Source organism: Centruroides vittatus, unplaced genomic scaffold (assembly GCF_030686945.1).
Source record: "Centruroides vittatus isolate TY-2023 unplaced genomic scaffold, ASM3068694v2 contig_1416, whole genome shotgun sequence".
NCBI lineage: Eukaryota > Metazoa > Arthropoda > Arachnida > Scorpiones > Buthidae > Centruroides > Centruroides vittatus.
Window position 1 is genome coordinate 40862 of NW_027120889.1, and position 26305 is coordinate 67166.

The following is a 26305-nucleotide window of genomic DNA, read 5'->3' on the forward strand; positions in this document are numbered from 1 at the left end:
GGACCCCCTAAGACAGAAACCCGTGAAAATTAAAAAGTTGACGTACATTTGCATTTATCATGATGTTTTTCCTACAATTCCCACAAAATGTTTTCTAAGGCAGAACCTTTAAGATTTGTGTGCTATTCCTCTGTTATTAATTCATATCTGTCAGAATCCATCAAAGACAAAAATTTAAACGACTATTAATAAAAATAATCTGACTAGAAAATGAGTCTGATTCAAAGTCTTGATATGATTGAAAGCCTGAAGGGTCAAAATCTGAACATGATCTAAAACTACAATCAAAATTTTAATGGTTAATAAACTAACCATTAAAATTTTATGAGGGATTCTAAAAATAATACAAATTTAAATTTGGTTGATGTAGAAATGAATGTTTTATACAAATAAAAATGTAGAACAATATATTGTATTAATAGATAAGACATCAGTATATAATACTGTGTAATCAATTAATGTAAAACAAACTTTAACTTATTTGGCACAGAGAACAGACTATTAAACTAACCATTAAACATTTATTGCATTAAATTTTTTAATGTTTTTTTTTGTTTTGTTTAATTTATACAAAATTGTCAGTAGAAAGCCCCTCAAAATGTGTAGATTAAAAAATATTTATTAGGTCAAGAATATGTATATACAATGATAATGTCAGACTTTTAACTGAGTTGTCATTTTGACCTGTTGGACTTTTTTTTTAACTCTTTATGCCCTGTGGGCCTTTTATTTAAGCCCATTGTTTAGCCAAGCCTACAATGAAAATGATCCGGTGTGAGGGACAGAGACTAACATATCCGGGAAGACTACTTCTTGGTGTTTATTGATCTGCCTGGATTCATTCCTGGATCCTGATGGATAGATTTTGATCCTGTCAGGATTTTGATCAAATTCCCAAGAAAATATCAAATGAATCAAAAATATTGCTAAATGTAAATACATTTTTGGTAAAACAAAAATATATAAACCTAGAAGTTTACAATCAAATAAAATCAAATCTGTAGAATACATGGCATATTAAACAGAATACATCTGCTGCAATTGTTGTAGAGAGTCTCATCTAAATGGTCCTCAAACATTTTGGGCTGTGTTTCACAGAGTTTATTAGTCATATCTAGGGGTTGATGTCCTGGCTTTCATTTCTTTTGTTTAGAATTTGATATACAAAAGTTTTGATGATAAGTCTTTTAGCACTCCTAATATCAATAGTTAATCTGCTGATGAACAATATAACTGTGTTGCCAAACAGGTCAGCTTCACTATTGGAAGCAATTTTTCAGTAAGAGTGCTCAACAAATTGCCTTTTCTTATATTCTCCCTATGTTCATTAAGCCTTATTTTAAGGGTTCAGTATATGTTGCTGTGATGTACCAGTCAAGATCTTCCTCCTTATTTGTTCTGACCTGAATTTTGTGCACACTAAGTTTTCAAATACTTCTTCAATCTTCTATTTTTGAACATGTAGATCAGAAGATGGGATGGTTTGGTCCAAAAAAACATTTAATCTTAAATAAACTTGGACTTTTTCAAGTATTGTAGATTAATTTTTTTCTTTTAGCTATCTTCAAATACAGTGATACCTCTGTTTTCGTCGATAATTCGTCCGAAAACAATCTACGAAAACCAAGGCAATTATTTCCATATGAATCGATGTAAATCCAGTTAATTCGTTCTAGACAGTCCAAAATACATACCAAAAACACATTTTATAGAGAATTAATATAGCGTTAAATACTAAAAGCAATAAGAAATTAATATAAAAAAACTAATCTGAAGGAAAGCAATGGAATTGTTTGGCTAGACATGCAGGGTAATGTCTTGTCTTGTAGAAGTTAGTTGGACACGAGCTTCTAACCTATATTGCCCCGTGGTAAAGTGTGACGTAATTGTCATGTTGTAGTTGTATGCGTTTATGATGGTCGTATCACGGGGAATAATGTCTTCCGGGAGGTCCATTTAAGGGAAACTAGTCCCTATTCAGACGTTACAGGCGTGGAGAAAACCCAGAAAACTCCATGTGACCAGCCCGTCCTGGCGATGCACGAACCCACGACCGAACTCCCAGTGTTCAGGGAACGGAAACGTTGGCTAATGGTGGGCCGTCGCAGGGTAATGCTCACACAACGAGAAATAACTCCACACTGAACTGGAAAATGCGTGGGTCGCCCTTCGATGTCGCAAAATTAGCAGCGAGGTCACTTGGGCATGCTGACGAAATCCGAGGCAATAGACAAAAACCAAGACAAATTTTTCGCGAAAAAAATCAGCGAAAACCGAAACCGATGATAACCGAAGTCAACAAAAACCGAGGTATTACTGTATATGCATTATTGGAACTAAACAAAACATGTTTGTCTTAATATATTCAAGCTTATATTTCATCTAAAGAATTTATGTAAAAAATTTACAAATTTCAGATTGTAGAATGTATTAAAGTATTGTTTCTGGTTTGCTAAATTATGAAGTTGAATCAGTTGTATTTGTGGTCTTCAGATTTTTGTGGAGATTGTTGTTTGGAAATCTTCTAAAGCCACTAATGTGATAGTGCAAGTAAAAAAAAAAAATAACAAACTTATATAAAATAATAAATTTTATAAATCAAACATCACTTTTGAAAAAGGACACATGAATAAATTTTTTCAAATTTTTAGATATTCTTTTTGGTCATTACACTCTCAACTAAGTTAATGACAAGCTAGAAACAAAAATGAATAGAAAGCCAAAAACAAATAAGTAAATTATATAAACTTAAAATATAAATCAGAATGAATATACTGGGTGATCATAATTAAAGCAGCTCTATTCAATACTGTCTAGAAAGATATTAACCAGTTCAAATACAATTAGATCTGGTATGGTAACATTTAAGAATACGTTGAAGACATTTCTGTTAAAGAAATATTAGCACCAAAACTTACCACTATGGCATTTTTGGTGTTACAAGCAACAAACATTTTATTTGTTAAAGATACTGTAGTTTACAAAGACTTTAGCAATGCAGGAGATACTGCTTAATATGTTTCCCTTTCTGAAGACATAAATCATATATAGTAAAACCTCTCTTTGTGAGTAGTAGATAAATTTTCCAAAATTTTTCTATTGATTTAAATGGGACATAGAACTCTAATTTGGCCTACCTCCAATATGTGATCATATGTTTGTGGCCCCTGTCATACAAATCAGCTTCTTATATGTGACCATTTGCATAAGTTTAGGCATGTAATTAAATCAAATCCAATTTATTTTTTATTTGAAGCTAATTATTTTGTTTCCAGGCAGTTGAGGATTAATTAAGACCTTCCAGGGTCTCAGACACAGAAAATTGGGAGCCTCTTTGCATAATTTTATGAAATCAAACTAATAACATCTAACTGTAGCAGTAGAATTATTTATAAATTATGATATACATTTGCAATGATAAATTTGCTTTAGTTATTTTTCCAGAATTGGGGCTTGGGATCCTTATGATTATGTCTCACGTGCCTAGTGGACAATCTGGCACTGTTTCCAGGAATGCTTTTATGATTATCATTAACCAACAAAATGTAACTTCTCTACAGTAATAAGAGTTATTAGAGTGGAGTGGTGACTTTTTTGGTTACTTATGTTTGTTAACAGAACTGTAAATAACCATAAATTTTAGTGCATATTCTTAATTACGAATGTTCGACTTATTCCAAGCCTTCCTCAGCTACATTACGTTGAATATCAAAGACACAAAATATCTCCATAGATATTCTGTGAGTGTCTTTGATATTCAAAATTGATTAATTTGATTCACTAAATCAAACAATTAATAACAAACTAGTAATCATTAACAAACTACTATTGGAGTTTTTTACTTGCATGAAGCATCTTAAATTTTGAATAAGCATCCATCTTTGTAAATTGCTGCACACTGTATGTTGAAATTAAGGTTATAAACGACACCCTCTGTTTTGTGTCTACCTCTCACGTGTGACCAGTTTTGATTTTTTGCAAGAGTGTTACAAATGGGAGGTTTTACTGTACTTTAAGTGTTTCCACAGCCAAGAGTCATACAGATTAAGATAACGAGAATGAGGTAGCCAGGTGATAGGAAACACATGACTAAACATGCTGTCATTGGTGAAATGTCACAGAATATACGCATTGTCTGATATTTGAAGATGCCACACTTTGCACGAAAGTAGTTTCTCAAAGCATTGTTGTAGTTTTGATACAACAAAAGTATTGAATGTGTCCTGGTATCTCTAGATCGAGGTTTTCCAAAGTGGTTCATACGGACCCCTGGAGGTTCTTGGAACCGCTGATGGCATCTGTGGCAAATTAAAATTAATTTGGGGGTGCATGGACAACATTAAGGATCTGCAAAAGGTTTCATAAAAAGTAAAATGATTGTGACCCATTTTCGTTATTATGAAAGTTAAAAATAAATAAAATTAAACTTCACTCTGACACCGGGGATGAAATACTAAAATACTGAACCTGTTACCGGTGTAATTTACGTGAAAAAATCTTCTTTTCACAAACGTTTTTGAGCTTTCTAAACAGCTCTTATAAATAGTAATAGATAAATTGGTAGTCATTTTTACGTTTTGGGTAAAATATAAGTATATAAAATACAAGTTTTTTTTTTTTGTTTTCACTATATTATGTCTGTTTTTCAAAAAAGACAAGCTTTAGCTAGTAATTTCAATAAATATTACTTTAAATATCAAAATATTTTATTTATACAGTAAGGCCCTGCTTAATGTGGGGGATGCGTTCCTAGATGACAAAGTGCTAAGGGACAGTTTGATAAATCTATATTTTTGTAATAGATCACACTATTGTCAATATTTTATTATCAATAAAGAGATAAGTGCAAATGTTTTATTGTTTTCTTTGTTAATCAAACTTTCTCTGAACCTTGTTTCTGAATGAGTCATAGCTGCTAGTCCTACTAAATAAATAAATAAACTTTTTGAATAAGTAGACCATAATGTTGACAATGGAAATAGGACATACATTTTTACTAGCTGCCAAAAATTTCTGTTGCAGCCTATCTTTTCCAGAAAGGCTGCAACAGAAATTTTCACGAATGGAGAGTCTCCTTCTTATTTGAAAACATAAATTTTAGCCTTTGTGGCTGTGAAGCTACACCAGACAATAACTTTAGGCAAGTGCTGTGAAATCTGTTGGAGGCCAGTTTTTCTCAACCGAAATGCATGGTGTTGCCACCCATCTGGTTTTTAATCCATTGTCCGGGTTAACTATTAATTTTGTCCGGGATTTCGTAGAAATTGTGAAATTGTGATAAAACAAAGTACTAACAAATATTTTTATAAATTTACTCTATTTTAACAGCGAAAGACTTTACACACTTACCAAAACTTAATCCGCCATCTTATGCCGAGGTATCGGCAACCTGTCAACCCCCCCTTTTTTTGCTTCTCAGCTGGCATGCACGTTATTCTTCATATAGTAAAATAACATTGCGTACACGTTAGGGACTTCTGTTTGAACAAACCTGACCTGCCATCCGCGTCAGCAATTTTGAAAACGTGGCAACACTACAAATGCAATAGTTATGGGTGTTCATTATTTTGCTGAGGTGAAAATGTACTTCATTCTGTGAGACCTTCCATGGCCACAACACATTTACTTTCATTCTGTCAAGGAATGTCAATACAAAGATTAGTTGGGTTTCCTTTCAGCAGCAATCAACTGCTGGTTGTGGCTGATTCTGTACTGATAACAATGTACCAACTTTTTGAGTATCTTCCACACTACCCTAGGGATATGTCCAACTGCTGTGATACTACACATGCATTTCTCGAGTCTGAACCATTAATAATTTAAATGTTCAACAAGAGCTGTGGTAACATCTTCAACTTTTGAAGTGATGAATTTGCACACTCAACCAGTTTTAACTCCCAGACATTCAGTTACTCTAATTTAAGTGATTGTTCTCCTGAGATTGGAGAAACTTGTGGAGTCAATGGTCCTTATCATAAAATTCTTACGACACTGAAATTTATAGTGTAGTCATAATGTCGCATCATTTTTTTAAAACAGCTTTGCAAGAAATGTGCTGGCAAGATGATGATTTCATAGCTGATAATGACATTCAGCAGTTGTTGCCTCTTTTATATTCTGTCCAACTCTTTAGTGTAAACTACTGTATGTTTGGAAGGATATTATTCAAAACTTCCAAATATTTTTTCTTCTCATGATGATGTAACCTTTTTAGTAATCTTTGTTACATTTTTGTCATTCCTGTATTAATCTGTATTTGGCAAATAAATATTGGTTATTTATATAATATTTTAATATTAATGTGAAATTTAATGCATCAGAACAAATGATGTAGAAAAATTTCTTCTAAAATCTCAGACTTGGGCTGCTGACAGAAAGAAAAAGGAAAATGTTTTCAAGATACAAGTAAACATGTATTTTACTATAATTTAGTAACTTGCACGTTATGTATATTTTAAAAAAAACAGTTGTGGGAAATATGCATGTTCTAAATTGAAATTATGAACTCATAAAACAGCTTTTTTTTTGTCTGAAGTCATTGAGTCTCTCTCTTCAGAAAATATGTACCACAGATATATTCATCTTCTGTTGCAATTTTTCCTGAAACCCCTGAAGATATGTATGTAAATAACTCACTGATAATTGACAAAAACAATTTTTTCTTTGCACCTGGAATGTTATATGGGAGAGAAATCATACCTAAGCGATGTTAAAAACATATACTTATTAAAAATTGCGAGTACTTTTGAAGACATCAGGCAAAAATCAAACACAAATTTTAAACATTATTCTTTTCTTATTCATTGTTTGATTTTTGCCTGATGATGTCTTGCTCCTATGTCTTCAAAAGTACTCACAATTTTTAATAAATATATGTTTCGAATGTCGGTTAGGTGTGATTTTTCTCCCAAATATCTCACTTTTTAGGTTCTCTCCTATTTTATTAAAATTGAAGATGATGTCCAGAAACAGGCACCATTTTATTCACTTCTATGCTCTGAAATGCATTTTAGGATGACCTGACCTTTTCTTTTAGGTTAACTGTCTTTTTACTTTTCCATCCAAAGACATTGGGACCATACTGTTACTTAAACTTTTATCCATTGAGAGAAGCACTGATGATAATTTATGTAGATTTTCAAGCTGTCTCCTGGCAATGGATTTTTATAAAATATTTTCAATTTATAAATTACACTGGATTGCAATTAAATTATTAACATCCCATGATGTCTTGTCCAATCCTTTTAGGCTACTTCTCTCCTTTTTGTTTTTTCTGCGTTCATTTCATACTGTAATCAATATTATTATTCACTCCTACTTAGAGTTGTATCTTGATAGCTAATAAATTTCTATTAATTATCCCATGTGTATAATGATAAAACTTCAGAGATGTGATAATTGTCATCCTCATAATAAGCTTTAAGATCATTGTTTTCTTTATTGGTATAAGTGAATTCTGATGATGAAAAATAATTATATACATTTCCTGCTTGACTGTGCAATGTTTTATTTTATGTACAGTACATAAAACAGTATTAGCTTTCATAATAATAATAATGAAATGAAAACTAATGATGACACGATTACAAATTTGGGTTATTTGTTTAATTTTTTAAACTCTTAAGTGTAAAAATTTGTTTTATATTAATTAAAATAACATTTGCATATAATTTAAAATATTATTAAATAATTTTTAAATTAGAAGACAATAGAAATAAATCTTCACATAACATTTTCTAAACAGAATGAACAAAGAAAACAGAATCTCTGCATCTTATTGGATGGCCTGGTCATTACAATCCATCAAGTCTTTACTATGTAAGAGCAGTGGCGTAGCGAGGGGGTGCAAGGGGGTGTGTCACGTACCGGGCATCACTCGCAGAGGGGCACCCAAATGGTCTCCAAGACAAACTATATGTGTTTCTGGAGGGGGGAGAGAGGCGCCAATAAAGTGTCGGGTGCCAGTTATGTTCGCTACGCCACCATATAAGAGAGCATATTTTTTAATGAGTTGGCAACAAGAGGACAAAATTTTTTTAATCACATTGCATCATTTATATTATTTCTCTAATAATAATAATAATCTCTTATTAAAATTTTTCATCTTAATTTTAAGATTAATTTATACAGAGAACAAATAACTGGCAAAATATAGGAAGAGAAACAAATACAGTATAACCTCTATTATCCGGACTAATTGGGGATGAAGATAGTCCGGATAAGGAAAAATCCGGATAATCAAAAAAAATAATAATTGACAGTGCATATAGTATGAATAATTTTTTTGTCTAGATTTACATATCGCTTCAATATTAAATTATTTTTTATTAAGAAATTCAATTAACGATTTTTGTTTAAAGCTAGCTGTTCTTTTTGAAGCTGCTAAATCGCGAATACTTTTAAGACATATAAGTTGTCCTGAGTTACACTCTTCTTAGCTCTCAAACCACTTCATGGCGACATCTAAGCACTGAAAAGCTTCAGAATATGCAGGACCAATATCTCTTACTTTGCAAATCTCTTCGTCTTCTCGATCTTGTTCATTCGAGGCAGATATTTCTTTAATTATTTCCTCATCATTCAAAATTTGGAATCCAGGATTGTTCGAATCGCAATTTAACCACTCGGTTACATCTTCTTCATCACATTCAACACACATTGAAATTTGTGCTATTGCTTCTGCAACGTCTTCTATACCACTTTCTACTGTTACTGGAATTTACTAATGGTGTTTTCAAAATTTTGTTTCATGCATTCCATCACGTACGTACATAAATAGTGTTGCAGTTCGCCAAGTGCAAATCAGCAAATTCATAGAATTTTTGTTTATTTTGAACAATCCGGATAATTGAAAATTCGGATAATAGAGGTCCGGATAATCGAGGTTCTACTGTACTGCATCAGCAGTGATACCTTTATCAGTGAATTTTTCTATTTAATAAATTGCAATCACATTTTAATATGTTGAATGTTTTTACTAATGAAATACATTTGTTACTAATCATAGGACAAATTTCTGGAGATAAGAGAAGGATGTAAACAAAACGGCTGGAGAAAATATTTTCTAGTTATATTTCCATAATTATTATTTTTAATTTTTGAAATTTTCTTTTTGATAACTAAGTAGATGAAGTTAAATTTAAGAAACAGTTTTGTGTTATCAGCTGCCATCATGTTTTAATAACATTTTCTGTCATTTGCATAAAATTGCTTATTTCATTGTTTTCATTTCATGAAGTGGCAGTGTAAATCAAATTTCTTATATGAAAATAAATCATTTCTTGTTTTTTGCTTTTGCTAGGGAAGGTGCTTTTGAACTTCAAGTTCTCCACGGTGGATGACTTCAAATGAGATCTGAGCAATTGACTCTTGAATCTGTGCCATTGGATATTATTAACATTAAAATTATTTTCTATTTAATTTCTTCTGAGTTTATTTTAATATTTATTATTATGTTTTATTAATATTATTTGACAAATAAACCAGAGAATGAACTAGTGATGGATTTTGTTTTTCCACAGTCATTTGTTTAAAAGGTTCCCTCTCAGTATCCCCAGTTTTTCATTTCACATATTTTATATCTGCAGTAAAGTATTTTATATATATATATATATAAAAGAAGTGTGTTAATGTTTGAGATGGTTCCTTCTAAACTCTATAACAGTGTCATGTTTTCAATGGCTTCTGTACAGGAATGGAAGCATAAGGAATATGAGGTCTGTACAATAAATTCCTGAACTTTTTAAATAAAAAATTTTCTGCTTTTCTTTAAAAGCTAGTTGGCCTTGTCACTTTTAAAGTAGTTCTTTCCACTGTGAATACACCTCTTCCAACTTTTCCATCCTTTGAAACATTTCTGAAATGCTTCATTTGGGATACTGTGGAATTCTGCTAGCAAATTTTCCTTTGTTGAGTCAGTTGATTCAAAAACATCAGCCTTTCAAGGCCAGTTCTAATTTGGGGAATAAAAGCATCCACTGTTGCTAGATCAGGCAACTAAGGAAGTTTTGGAACATCTGTTGTCGTGTGGTTGGATGAAACCTGATGGATACTAGCAGTGTATGCTGGCAATGCTCAAGCACATTTCCAGTATGGAGCATCTATTGGTTTGACCTCCAGAAATCGTTCCAAGTAATAAATTCCAACAAACAATGTCAATACTGAAAAAATTATCATCAAAACAATATGGATTTTATTGTTATGTTCTCCAATATATTTGGATATTAAAATTTTACATTGCAGTTTATCAATTCATAGCCCACCAATGGCAAAGAGTGGATAAAACCGCCAAACACTGGTAGTTTGTTGTGGCTTTGCACCTTGCCAATGGGCTGGCCATGTGGAGTTTTCTAGATTTACTTTGTGTTTGTAATACCTAAACAAGGGATAGTTTCTCATGGAATGTCTTTCCAGACATCCCTCTTGGTAGATCATCTGCAAGCCACATTACCTTATACAAACAACAGAGTTACAATTTATGCAATAAATATTAGTTATTTTTGAATATAATAATGAAATAATCCAAAAGAGGGTCATTTTTCAAGCTGTTTAAAAATCAAGATTGTCTCACTCAATTCTGGCAAGTCTGGTCACTTTTATATTTACAAATTACTTAGGCCTATATAAGTATTCCAAATTTCTATTCACTTTTTTACATAAATTGTGAAGATTTCACATTTTAGTTGAATAGTGTTGGAAATAATAATTGAAATATGAAAAGTTATTGAAATTGTTTATGAAAGTTTAGTTATATCTTTTAATGACAACTGAAATGGTTTAATTAAAATAATTTTATATTGCATCAGAACATTTTCTCAGTTCAAACATAGTAGAAACAAATTGAAAAAGACAAATAATGACTATACAGCAATTCATTGTGTTCTACATCAAAGGATAATTTTTTTTACTCTTCATATGTAGGCTGTGGCTTAAAAATACCAGATCATTCCATAAGTAATGTCGTTTTTTATCACTATAAAACAAAGAGTGGAACACAAACCTCAGTCATTATAATATTCACCATCTGATGCCACAACCCTCTGCCATCTGTCAATGAGTTTTTAATTCCTCTCTGGAAGAAAATTCTAGATTTTGACGTAAAAAACTCGGACACTGTTTGCCACATATCCTCCACATTTTGCAGTGTTTTCCCATCAAGATGGTTTTGAAAACTGCAAAACGTATGGAAATTTGTTGGTGAAAGGTCTGGTGATTAAGGAGGATGGATTATTTTGCCCCATTGTGAAATTCCTGTAATTTCATGCAGGTCTTCCTTTCCGTGTGTTGGCTGGTGTTATCTCCATGTACCAGCACACCTTTATGACTGACCAGTTGAGAGCATTTCTCCAACAATGCAGCCCATAGCCATTCCAACTGCTGTGAGTAGACATCTGCCATGATTTTCTGGTTTGGTGGCAACAATTCAAAATGGATGATTCCATGCATTTCCCACCAAACACACAACATCACTTTCTGTGGGTGGAGATCTTGTTTTGCCACTGTGCCCACCATACCACCTTTAGGCACCCACTGGTGTTTGCATTTAACATTGTGATATTAGACCCATTTTTCATCTTTTGTCACCATTCTGTCCAAAAATGGCTCTCTTCTGTGACGGGTCAATAGAGAACTGCAAACATTCACATGCTGCTGTTTCTGCCAGTTGTCAACTCATGGGGTAACCATTTTCCCAGTTTGGATGCACAACCAAGGTCCTGCAAATGCCAGTGAATGGTTGAAGGGGTCAAATGGAGTGCTGTGGCTAATTCTTCAACCGTTTGCAGTGGATTCGCCTCAACAGCTGCTCACAGAAGGTCATTGTCCAGCTCAATAGGTCTTTCTTCTTGTGGCATATCAGTAAGGCTGGCTTTCCCTCCCAAAATTTTTTAAACCATCTTTGACATTTGCAAACATCAAGGGTTCCATGTCCATATATGACATTAATATATTGTGCTGCTAAGGTTGCTGAATGTTCTTGATGGAACTCATAGAGCATAACATGCCATATATGTTCTTCAAACATTTTTATGTTTAAACATGTTTTACTGACACACAAATTGCTGTCAACTGATTACGTTCTGTGCACATGTACACAACAAACTGTCCTATTAGGTGCTAGTATCATAACCTTGGTGTAGTTCACATTGCCCATCATATGGCATTGATTACATGGACATTGAAAAAAACGACATTAATTGTGGGACGACCTGATAAGTGACGATCTTGACCAAACTAAAATATCACCCAACAATATGATTCTCTGGATTTCAATGGTTATATATAATAAAATATATTTTTTAAACATTACAGTTAAATATGGTACTTATAGGAAAAAATCTGAAATGAATCAAGTGTATCGAATGAATCTATAATTTCATAATCGACAGTATTCGTAAGGATATTGTTATCCCAGAATAAACTGATAAGCAAAGTGAATAATGTCTGCTGATGTAGTCATTCACTATTTCAATATAGATAAATATATGAAACTAAACTTAGACAACAAAGGGCAGCGTGTTTGCTTTTTTTGTACTTGTTTTTATCATCCAAGTAATGGACTCATTAGCAGATGGACAAAGTTAGAGGTCAAGACAGAGGGAAGGCTCATACTAACTTATAAGAGAAGGATCATAATACCTGGATGAATGGAGGCTGCTCTATCATAATATTGGTGGAGTGAGAGACCAAGAAAAGATGTTGATCTGACAGACAAGAGAAAAGGCAGTCATCCAGGTTGGAAAAAATTTTAGAGGTGATTATCTCACCTTTGACCCTATTGACCAACCAGAAGCAAATGAATGAGATGTAGAAAGGGTGTCAGTCTCTCAACATGCAGACAAAATTAGAATATAAACTATCAATTTGAACTCTGCATTATGACATCAGTCAACAGGGAAGACATTTGTAAAAATATAGACTAAGAATTGTTTATGATTGTATTGATTAGTAATATTTTTGAATGCATAAAATTTATACTTGTGAATTTATAATTGAATAATAGAGTAATTATACTAATGCAATAACTAGTCTCCACTGAATACACTGGTTTTTATTAATTACCAAAGTTAAATGGTAAATGGACAAGATAGTACAAAGATTTATTAGATGTTATCTAACACCATTCAGTCTGGTGGTTTCGATTGATTCCATGTTAAGATTAAATGTGGAAACATTAGTGGCAGGAAAGGCATTCATTTTTAAAACAAAGACAAATCTGGCAAAAGCAGCAAACCCGAAAAAGTGAGACTATTAATACTGGTTAGGAAGAATGCTATAATAATATTAAAGTTGTAATTTAATAGTAAGATTAATTTGTTTCAGGAATAAAGTATCTAAATAGATCCTTTTAATTAGTAAAAATTAAACTAGTTAAACTCATGCTTTTGTTTTGAACTGGTTCCATATTTGTCATACAGAACCAATTCAAATCAAGTGCACCCAAATGTTTTTTCTATGTGATTTGATTATAAATGAACTTTTTCCTCCTTTCTGCTTGCTTTAATCGTACGTTGATATGTAAGAAAATTTTAATTTTGCTACTTTAGCATTACTCAGCATTGAATTTGAACTTTGCAAATGTCAGTTTGTAATCAAGAAGTTTTATTCTACTGTGGGTTTTTAGTTTTACAAAAATAATCTAATCTATGCATTTAGCACCTTTTTTCAATAATGTATTGGCTAAATTTATTAAAAATGAAATATTTTTCAAATTTATTTTTCTTTATACTTGAAGTGAAAATAATTGAAAGTAATTCCGTTCGATAAATAACAATATAAATTATGTTAATATTTAAAAATTTAAAACAAAGATCTTTTTAAAATTGTTATAAGAATAGGAGCACTAAAAAATGTAGATATCATCACTATTTGTAGACTACTACCATTTTTTTTAATTATCATTCCATTATATATAAAAAGACTCATAAAACTATATGGAGTCTTCTCATTATCTCTCTGCACAAATGGGGATATTGTAAATCTATTATACATTTTTATATAGTCTCCGTTACATTCATTATGCAAATGATAATTATTGTTCCGATGGAAATTTTTTTTTTTTTTTTAAATTGCATTTTCTATAGGTATAAAATATTTTTAGAAGTTTAATAAAGGCCGTACTTTAAGACTGTCATAAAAACATAAGTGTTGAAAGTCTAAATAGCATTGACCTTTAAGAAACAGCAGAGAAGACTACAAATAAATATTCTTGGGTTTTTTTCATCCTTCTGATGAAATTTATGATTTTTATCGTAAACTTCTTGTTTCTATCATAGTTAGAATATCAAAACTTGTTTAATGTTGAAATATTTTTTTACTACATTTTATTAATTTCATTAATTTCTACAGATTTGTATACAAGTACAAGATTTAAACTGAAATTATAAATAATTCAAAATACAACACAATGCAAAAATAATTCCCATTTTTACATGCTCGTACATTTGGTGTTTCTTTTTACAGAAGCTGTCAAATTGGCAGTTACCTAGTATATGTTTCTACAGTTACAGTACCCACTGTATATTCAAATAAAGTATATTCTCATGTAATTTATACTAGTTATTTTTTAATAAAGAAAATTATCAGTTGTTATTCTGATTGTTTTTAGTATAATTGTTTTCAAAATTAATTACACAATTTCAAAATGTTCAGTGTATGGTAATATATTCTAAATTTAACTAACAAAAACTACATCGTTGTTAATAAATTTAGTTTATCTTTCAATTGATTCATATCTCACTTTTATTTAATATCAAGAATAATTTTTGAATAATTATCTAAATATAAATGTATATGTTGTCTTTTATGGCTACGTAAAGAAATTATAAATAGAAGTACCATAACTTGAACCTGATTGAATTGTATGCTGAATGTATGATACAGTAACCACTTGTTATATCATGGATGTTGGAAGACAAACCAAATGAACGGTATACCAGGGGGCACGATATAACGATGTATCTATTCAGTCATTTTTATATGAGGCAAGTGTTCCTTCCTGAAGTGTATAGACACTTATTTGTCTATTCCTTATTTGGAAAATGTATTTTAAAGAAATTTTTGTTAAGGGAATAATTTTTGCCACTTTAAAACTACTTTTTGTCACTGATTGACAGACAAATAGCCTAAAAAGGAAGATCTGAGACTTCATAATGTAGTTTGAGTATCACAAACTCTTTATAGATTGGAGTTTCTGTACATTACACACCTGAGAACCTTTGTTTAACTCTAAGTCCTGTATATAGAAAACAATCCTCCTCTTTCTTCAAATCTTCTTCAGGTCCAGATTTTCTTATAAAAGTATGAATCCAAAACAAATTTAATTAAGAGTTTTTGAGACGAAGAATAATAATGAGTGATTTTGATAGATTTGTTTTACTTTTTATTAATTTATAAAAGTTTTTTTGAATATTTATCAGTCAGAAAAGTAGATTAATATTTAAAGGAAATTTTTGCTTCAATATAAACATTTCTATAAACTTTTTTAAGGAATCAGTTTATTACAATCCATTTAAACTCGAAACAATACAATAATAATTTCTAGAATGTATTCTACAGATACAAATCGAGTAACAGATTTTATTATTTTACATTTATAATAATACGTATAATAATATGTGATATAAAATCACAATGATGAGATAAAAACGGAGGTTTGTTTTGAGTAAAATAGTAATATAGTATAATCCCGAATATCTGAGCCCTAGCATCTATTGCAAAATGGTTTGTTTTTGTTACCTTTTATCATTTAACTTCAATCTGAGACAAGCCCATACGTATTAATATGTAACTACAATAATTATTTTTAAAACTATTGTATGTATTAGGTATGCAATAAATGATATTGAAGTTACTTTTCTTATGTATAATTAATTATAAAAAGATGGCTTAAAAGTGATGCCATATAAACCTAATATACTCATGATTTTTAATGCAAAATGGTGTAGTCATTTGTTTTATCCAAGGTAGCATCAGTCTACATTACCTTGGATAATCAGTGTTCTACTGTAATAGTAATAAAGTGGTTGTGATTTATAATTTTTTTACGAAGACGTCAAACTTGATCTTGATGAATACAACATAAAATTCATATAGTTGCGTAATGTCAGATACATTTAATAAGTATATGATGTCTTTTAATGCCAAGCACATAATTAACAAAATGTTTATTTCATAATTATTTTGTTATTTAGTATCAATAAGCTAACGACATTTCAAGTCCACCTAAAGAGAAAATATTCTGCATGGGAAAATTAACCGAACGGGTTAATGATCTACTTGTAATGATTCAATAATTTAAAAACTGAAAATCTAATCTTAGACACTTTTTAGATGCGATCACATCCATTTCAAAATTTAAAGTTGGTTATTTTAATGAGATTTAATTCAGTGACTTTTCGATAGAGTGAAATCTTAATGTAGTTACAATTTTGCTGGTTCCTTCTATTCTTTACATCAGGGATTCTCAACCACTGTGCCGCAGCACTTTAGTGTGCCACGAGATTTTCGAAGTGTGCCGCTACTGCGAATATCCATACATAAGCGACATCAGACAAGTAGTTTAATCGGTTCCACTTTCCTAGGTCGCATTTGGAAATTGTAAACGATGTTACTAGTAACTGCCAGTAGTTACCAAGGTGTTTAGAAAATGTGACCTAAATAACTAACTGCGTTGAAAAATCACCGTTATGACGTCGCCGGTTGTCCTGCGGTACTTACCGAAGTAACCGCGTGTGCCGCCAAATTTTTAAATTATTAAGTGTATCGTGATGAAAAAAAGGTTGAGAATCACTGCTTTATATATTGAATGATTTACTCAGTTCTTTATGTATTGTCTATACAGTTTTGCATATTTCTAACTGTATGTACTGATAAACATAACAGTTTTTTTTAATATTAATGTAATACTTACTTTTTCATTGTCAATAATTTACTATTAGGAGTGCTTGTAGCCAACGTTCCTGCAAACACAATTTCGGTGCACAAGCAGGTGACATAATGATAAAATTTAATCTGAGAATTTTACATAATTATTACCACTGCGTAATAGTATAGAACAGTGTAATTTACTAATAAAAAAAACTTGAATATGAATAAGATAATTTAGAACAGCAAAGATTCTTTTTATGAATTTCATTTTAATATTTAAGCATCAGGACATACAAACATCACAAGTGCAAGTTTTAAACATTCTTGAAAAGTAGAAATATACTTCTTATTGCTGTTATAAGCTATTTCTATATCCGCTATATAAGATTTTATGTAAAACTTAGAGTATAACATAGTTATTATTTATCATACCTATTGTAGCACAATTAAAACTATAACTGTTTTCCTAGATTTTAAGTCACAGGTAAGCTTTGCCATTGTAGATAAACTAAATCTTAAGCTATCAATTTTATATTTTGTATAATTACTTTATAATTTTATGAAAATTTAAGTTTGCAATTAATAAAAGTTTTGAATTTTTTTTTTTAACTTAATACCATTTTCAAAATTCCAAGAACATCTGGATAAAATTTCGACATATAGACTCCTAAATTGGAAAAATAGCTGGAATAGATTTATGCCTTACATCTCAATTTTCCAGATTTCTTATCATTTTTTGAAGTTATTTCTATATAAGAAATGATCCAGGAATGATGCTGTTTCTTGGTTTAATTTAAATTCGATCAGAATCATTAAAGTTTATAGCAGATTGAAGAATGGTCAGTCGTTAAGCTAGTCGATTTTTCGAAAAAATCTGGATGAGATTGGAGTTTCTAATGGAGTTAAATATGATAAATGGGAAATTTTTAGACTAGTTTTGAAGGAAACTTACTATAAACTAGTTTTTAAAATTAAAATCGACCATTTTTTTTTTTAAAGGTCCCATTTATCTAGTAAAAGTAAATATGGCACCGCTTTAGAACCATTTGTAATATTTGCCATGTTATTAATTTGTAAGTTTTGTATTATAAGACAAGTTAAGGCAATAATTACTGTTAATACGCTTTCTAGCCGCACGGGAAAATGAATTTTACGATTAAATAACGTTAAATTTTTAAGAATTTAATGAGATTACATTTAAAGGAGCGACACAGAAGAATCGATTAGTTGTAAAGAACGTCGCGTATTAAAGGAAATTGTGTTTGCACCGCTTTAAATAAAGAAAAATAAACTTTATTTTTTTTTCTGTTTTCATTCGTAAAAAGACACGCAACTCGTAGACTTCTCTTAATTATCACGCAGTTTAACGTACGGGAGGGGAAAAAAAAAGTTTTGTTTCTTTATTACACGTGTTTTAAACAGAAGAATAATAGTAAATTAATAAAATAACATAAAAACCCATCTGTAGAACTTTTTTTTAAACTAGAAATTGGTACGTCTGGTTGTCTGGCGATGCGAAGAAGTAAGAAATATTTCGTGATATCGATTTTTATCCTCCTTCGCTTCTTTTCACATTTCTTTGTTTATTTGCAACAGTTTAAAAGCAGGCACGAGATTTTTCAAGTGCATTTCTATAATAACATTATTAAGACAACAGGAAACTCCGTACTTAGAACGGAAAGGGTATGGAGGGAGAGGGAGAGAGAGAGAGAGAAACGTTTAATCCTGTTATGTCATATTCACTTCCCTTTCCTGTCGACTCCATTCGTTGGCTTTACTAAAGGCCAAACAGTTGTGTGTGTTTACATAAATACGCGTTAGTGTTTTAATTTGAATTTTTATTTATTTATTTATTTACGTTTTGCCCACTTTCTCATAAGCATAATTTTATTTATTTATTATATATATATATATATATATATTTTTTTTTTTTATTCGTCACGTTGCCTGTGAAATATTTATAATGGAGGCGTAAAGAATTACGGATTTCCTAAATGTAGAAATCTTTTTCTAGTGTTTTTTTATTATTATTTATTCGCGTGGATAAAATAATGGAAAGTTTATGCGAGATGACGCTCTGAAAGTAATAACTGACGATTTATTTCTGCAGCTATTTTTTTGGGGGGGATATTTTTAGTGTAACCCTGACACGTGGCGTGCCTCTATCATTAGTAAAATAATAATTTTTTTTTTTAATATTTCAAGAGAATTTTCCAGTTTTGTTACAGCTAAACTGCAGAAGACGAACGAAAATATACTCGTTTCTTTATAAATTATTTCCTATTGTATAGTTGCAGTAGTGTATTTATTATATAAAAGATGTATTATTAAACCAGGAGTACTGACAATAAAAACTTTATTTTTTAACCAGGAACAGGACTGGTAAAAGAAATTAATATAAAAGCTAGGTTTATTGTTTATCTAACAATTAAAAACTAATTCGGGAATATTGTGACTAAATTAGAATTAATGTTTCACTAAGACGAGGAGCTTGAAATAGGAAATATTAATTTAATTAGTAGCAGTATACGAGGAACAGGACTAGTAAAAATTATGCCGTAATCCCAGTCCTTAAATTAATTAAGATTTATGTACAGTATTGTTATTAGTCGTATATTACTTTAATTTAGTCCTTAGAATTGCTTAAAACAATCGATTATTTAATCAATTGTTTTAAGCAATTGATTAAATAATTGATCAATGTAAAATTAATTCTTACTTCATTATTTTTATTGTTGTTTTTAAAGAAAAATGGAATATTATAGAAATGTTAACCGGAAAAATAATTGTTGAATTAATATTTCGCTCGAGTCTATTGTATATTTAACTAATAATTAATTATTCTTCTGATTTATTTATTTATTTTCTGTAACTTGCAAAAAAAAAATTTTTTTTTCTTAGTAATTCATCTTATACACAGTGATGTAAATATTTCCCGAAGTTTATATTAATCTTATGAAGCCCACTAAATTATAAATTATACGGGTTATTTATTTTTATTGATGTATAAATCATAGTTCGTATGACGTTCTGTTACGAGTCCTTCCATTAATTCTTTCGTTATCCGTTCGTGAAATTTCCAGTCTATATTTAATAAACTTAATATGTATATAAAAAAAAAACTAACCTTAAATTTACAAAATGGAATTTCGATTCCATCCGGAACGTATTTGAATACGGTGTAAATGCGTTTATAGATTCCATCCAATAGAACAGTAACAATTATTGACATTTTCCGCCAGTGTGGGATACGCGCAGTACTTAAATATTTATTCTAAAATTAATGTTTTCTTCTAAAATTATCGGTTATTTATAGTATAAATGATCGTTATTTGTCTAAGCGCGTGTTCGTTACGTTTTATTTTTTAGACCTAAACTGTTACTCTGTCGATAAATTAGCGATTTTATGTAATTTTTTACATCGCTGCTTCGTTGTTTTATAGTAGACGACGAAGTAAAACGTCCAAATTCTCCAATAATTTTGCAGGTTACGATGTATGTACTGTACTGTACTGTACGTGTGCATTTCTTTTGTGTTTTGTTTCATCCCAATCCCTGTATGTGTTACTTTATTTTTAATACACTCGGAAAATCTGTATTTAAAGTTCAATTTTCTTTCGAATTTTTATGTTTTTTGGTTAGTTTTTCTAATGAAATCAATTATTTTTACTCCATTTTTATTTTATGCTTTTTAAAGATTTAATAGTTATATTATTTTTAATACGATAAAATATCGTTTGTAAAATTAAGCGGAATTATAATTATCAAATTTCTCCTTATTTTAGACGAAAGTAGATTACAAGTCTTAAATAACGTTGCATTTTATTATTTTGTATGCATTATTATAGTGTTTTATAATCGTCTTCGTGATCTTTATAATAATTTAAAATGATTATTCAGTTATTTAAATCACGAAAGGTTTTGCATCATCAGCAAAAATTTTTACGAGTTCACGGACATGTTCGCGGTAAAAATATCTCACTAGTTTATGTCCGGATTTATTTATATATTTTTTTTTAACTTTTTCGTGACGTTCGTTTCGTTCTCGGAAACAAAAATCAGTATTGCATTCACGTGTGCTTATTGTTTTCGTGTTTTTCGTCCTTTCGGAAAAGCTCGAGACTGAAAATTTGCAGGATAAATTCGATTTCCCCTCCCCCTCGTTTGTTTTAAGATTAACGTTTTTGTTTCCCGTGTTACGAGTGAGGAAAGCATTGTTCTAGAACACGTCACAGTTTTGTTATGAAACTAAAAAATAAAATAAAATAAAATAAAAAAACATTAAGAAGTTTTCAGGAATGTTACAACACGTTGTGATTTTATGGAAGATCACGATTCTGCTTATACGAAATGGGTTAATGTATTATTTAAAACGTGCAGTCTCTTCTGCGGGCCATTTGAAAAGCTCTGTTGTAGTGGTATCTTTGGATCGAAGCAGTAGATATTTAACTTTCGGTTAATGTTACCTATGGTTCCAAGATGGCGGCTCGTCTCCGATTCCAGCAAATAGAAGGGAAACAGTGGGGACACCTACCTAACCTATTCTAATAATTTAGTTAATAATAATTATGGTAATTTATTAGAATATGTTAGGTTAGAACGTGTGTCCCCGCTGTTTTCCTTCTTCTATTTGCTGGAATCAGAGACGAGCCGCCATCTTGGAACCATAGGTAACATTAACCTAACTTTCTTCTATCGTCAATTTCAAATTGTTAATTGGCGATGGTTCATTGTTTGTCCATTTTTACTTTTCCAGCTGTTATATATATATATATATAACTGAGGGAGAGTATGGTGATCCGGCAGAAAATGATCCCAAAGATTTTTACATTTTCGGATTTAGGACATCTTGAAACGTCGACAAATGTAAAAAAAAAAAAAAAAAAAAAAAATTTGGGGGTAATTTCTGTACGAATGTGTGGGGGCACGATTTTGTTCACCCTTTTTGAAGCTTAATTAATAACTCGTCGAAAATTTCTGAAACTGACTGGAGGTTCGTTTATTAGGGGGATTCACGCTGTTAAATTTCGGTGATTAAAGGTCCAGGAGTGGGGAGATAAAGGTGGTCGCGTGTATCTTCAGAAGGGTCGGACTTAATGAAGATTTTACTCGTTATTAGCATTTACAGTTTTTTTTATAAACCCCTCCTCTACCCTCAAAATTAAGCTCTCTTTTTCATTTTATGATAGTTAAAAACATAATATTTTATTAAAAAACTTTTTATAACAAATGGCGCCACAAATTTTAAACGTTGCCGGGAAAGTCGAGCAACTCATTGCTGGTTTATTTTTTATTTGTGAGTTACACGTGTTGTATCAGAATCCAATTTTTAAACCAGCATTGTTTTCATTTTCATAAAATCTCGATTTATCTTAAGTGAAACGTTCGTTGAGTCCTTGTTATCCATCATCGGAACTAAATTATAGAATGAAAAAAAATCCGAAAAATACGTATATTTCGGCACGGTACTGGAATTTGATTACAGTTTGACGGTAGCTTCGTGTTCCATAATTGACGTAGACAGGTCATTTTTATCGGATAAATAATTCACGTTTACATGATGTTCAAAGGATCGTTTCCGGGAGTCAAGCTTTTTTATTTAAAATCATATCCAAAAATCCGTCACGTGGTATTTATTACGATAATTTTCTATAATTATGAGACTATTTTATAACGTGTTTTAATAGTAAACAATGTGAACTGCATACAAGTGAAATTGTAGTTTCTGTTTAAATGCTTTGGAGGTTTTACAAGACAAATAATTTATTATTTCTGTAATAAAATTTTAAATAATTTGTCTGTTATATACAGGGAGAGGTACAGTACAAAGGCAGGTTCTATGTTTTTTCCTGTATGTTCTTCTTCCATAATAACTGTGTACCTACTCTTGCACCCTCCTGTATATATATATATATATATAAAGGTACATTTTGTTAGTGAATTTCTGGATACTAAAATGTTGGTCTAATGAATTTTGATTATCAACAACTCTACAACTTATAGAATAATATATGGAAGAGCTTCCATTTTATTAAGTGTCTTAGTTTGGCATTATAACAATTAAAGCAGCATTAATGCCTAATTCTGAAATGATTAATCCCGAATATAGGAGAATGTAATTAGCAAACAGAAGCAAAGGGGGGGGTTTATTCTCCATTGAGTGCATTAGTAAACTAGGTTGCAACAATTTGAAGGAAATTTAATTGAAAGTTTATCAAACTATATAGTAACCTGTTGTATCTCTATCCATTTGGTATTGTGCAAATGTTACAATTCATTTATTCACGTTTTTCTGCCAAAATGAAATTTCTAGGAAAATAAAATATGTATCGACCTTTCGAAGTTACTTCGTCGTCATAAGATACTTGATTACATTTATATGTGAGTACATACGTTTTCATAATAAATGGTATTGAATTCCATTCAATTTGATAGGAGAACTTTTCCTTATTTTCAAAAAAGTTGTTATTTCAAAACAAAAATAGGAAATTTCATCCATTTCTCTTATGGAATATATTTACCTAAAATAAAATTTAAAAACTACTGTATCATTCTTAATTTTTAATATATTTTCTGTCAGCGGTTACAGTACATTTTATTTATGTCGTCATTTATTTGTCACTGTCTTTGAATGTGTTTCATGTTGCTGTGACTTATATATCAAACGGATCAGTTACACACCTATTTGTTTTTAAAATATTAACTATTGGATTAAGTTTAATTTATTGCTTTAGAAATCTAAAAGGGTTGCTTAGTAATAATTCAACTTCATCATAATGGAAAAGAATAGTTCTAAGAAAAGGATAATGTCAAAGTGTCAAAGATTAAGATAGACTTGTAGATACGATAATAAATGTATAAAACTTAAAAGTGAGTTTATTTTTAGTTTACTGTTTTAATATAATTTAACAGACGTTTGTTTTCTGGAAATATCTATTGATTTAATACTGGTTTCCTAATATTATCCTGCAACAGTTTATAATTTTAACCATTCATATTTAGTGAAAACAATTGATTGTGAAAAAACCATATTCAAATGACATGCTCGTCAAATCATTTGAATATCAAAAACATATTTTTTAATTTGTTATAAAACAGTAATTTTTCATTATTAATGAATTCATTTGAAATGAAAATAGTATTAAAAACAATTTAAAGGAATTATTTTAAAGCTTTAATGACTTTAATTGTTCCTTGACTTGATCCTGCTAACAGATTTGTGCAGGATCAAATTGAGTGCCAAATGATTATGGGTGGTTACTTAGTCTCTTACTATACGAACAAGTGACTATCCGTGGACGTATTCATTTGCATTGTTGGCTTTAGCACCTCATGCCTACTGGTGGATGTGACTTGTATGTATTTCACTTATTAGTGATAAAGTTTTTGTCTCGTAGGCATATATGGGATGCTGGTGTTCGGTTGTGCATTAGACCATTGCAAAGAATATGTATTAAAAAAATAAAACATGCAGGACAAATAGAGGCGGAAGAGTAGCCTAAAAAGGAAAATCGATTCTGCCATAAAGACAGTTAGTTCCCAAAGTGTGAAAAGGACGTTAAAATTTAAAATAAGACACTTTTGTGATTACTTCTACGCATTTAATATTGTAATGTAAGAATATATATCTTCAAACACAAAATACAGGGTCTTCCAAAAAAGAATGCTATCATTTTGAATTACTATAATTATGTTAATTATTACCTGAGAAGTATGCAATGTACCTTACATCAATTGATAGAGTAAATGTCTGAGCTTCATCTATCATCTGTATATAAATATTTTTTTGTCTGCTGCCTCCATAAGTAGAGAAAGTGTGTTGTCATCATTGTGCAACATGATTTTCAATGACTTTTTTGAGTTTCACAGAAAATTTCAAAATGATCCACCATGTAAGGCAAACAGTCTCATTGCAATGTATGAACTATGAGTGATTATGATGATTGTAAGTGATGAATATTTTCTTGAAAATGAAATATGAAGTCTGATCTTTCTTTATTTCCTCTTAATATAATAATTGTATAATAATACAATATTATATATATAATTACTGTATTAAGTAGGTGTGTGAATATGCCATAAGGTAGTTGAAATGTTAGTTACTGAAAAAAAAAAAAAAAAATGGAATTACAAGAGTCATGCATCATATAAATTATACTTCGAGTTACCAGAAGTAATATGTGATTAACTTACTTAATGTAAGTAGTTAAATCAGTTTGCTGATACATGTTAATATGTATGTATTGGGTGCATAATATAAGGCATAGTATTATATTTTGAATTAAAAAGGCAGATGGTATATTTCACAATATAAAAACATAGAAGAAACTAAAAACCAACTTCAGACTTTCATCACGTCCAATCGTCGGGAAGAAACAGTCTTTACCTCTGCCTTTTTAATTCAAATTATGTATATTTTGAAAGGATTTGGCTTATCATCAGCAAACATTTTAACTGTTTTACATAATTGTGCAGAGGTGTAGCCTCCAAAAAAAGGTCATCTCTGTGAAGTGAAGACTGTTTCCGACAATTGGACGTGACGGAAATTTGAAGATGTTTTTAGTTTCTTCTATATTTTGATATTATTGCATAATATTATAACTAAAATGTACTATCATACAAACATTAAATTACTATTGCTTGCAAATCTAACAATATATTGCTGTTTAATTTTCTTTTATGAACATTGTCATAGCTCTATAAAGACAGAAATATGTTTAACAAAATCAGTGAGTTTCATTTTGTATCCCTGATATACTTAGTATATATGACGTGGATTTTTGATCCGCACCATATATGATTTCTTTTATCTTCTTAGAAAATTATGTGTGTATTTTCTTTTGAATTTATTAGTTAGAATTAAGTATCTATAACTGATATTTATGTAACTTTTTCAGGTGGGGCAGATAGCAATAAAGGGAAAAGTAAAAAATGGAAAAAAATTTTACAGTTTCCTCACATCTCATACTGCATTGATCTTAAAAATAAAATAGGTAAGTGTATTTAAATAATATTATTCTTTTTACTTTCTATTATTAAAAAATAAAATATTAATGTAAAACTTAAATTCTAAAATTGTGTAATTATTTTTTTAAGAAATAAGAAATTGATTAGACAAAGACTGAAAGGAAGTCGTGCCGTTTAATTAGAAGGAAGTTTCATGATAATAGAAAGATTAAAATATCTGATATATTTTGTAAACTCTTCAAAACTTAACGTTAAAAGTTAATTATATAAAAGATCTAAGTGCTTTTTATATAACAGTTGTGTATGCTTTGTATTTTAATTATCCATTTTGTTCCCATTATAACTGGATGATGATAATTCTTTAGACAAAACGTCTTTCGAGATTATAATATATTATCGTCGGATTCAAACTTAGTAATATCAGAATTAAATAAAAAGAAAACATAAAACTACCAATCCACAAATAAAAGTT

The 26305-nt window shown here is 30.3% G+C and overlaps 1 protein-coding gene across 2 annotated transcripts in view; it reads left to right on the forward strand.

The window, feature by feature from the left end:
- The window catches only part of Gprk2 (G protein-coupled receptor kinase 2), a 67755-nt gene that overhangs the window by 13987 nt on the left and 27463 nt on the right, over positions 1–26305 (forward strand). For both annotated transcript variants that reach the window (XM_067262155.1, XM_067262156.1), the window contains exon 2: positions 25764–25859. In XM_067262155.1, coding sequence (XP_067118256.1) covers positions 25764–25859 — 96 coding nt within the window. The remainder of the gene's footprint in view (positions 1–25763; positions 25860–26305) is intronic.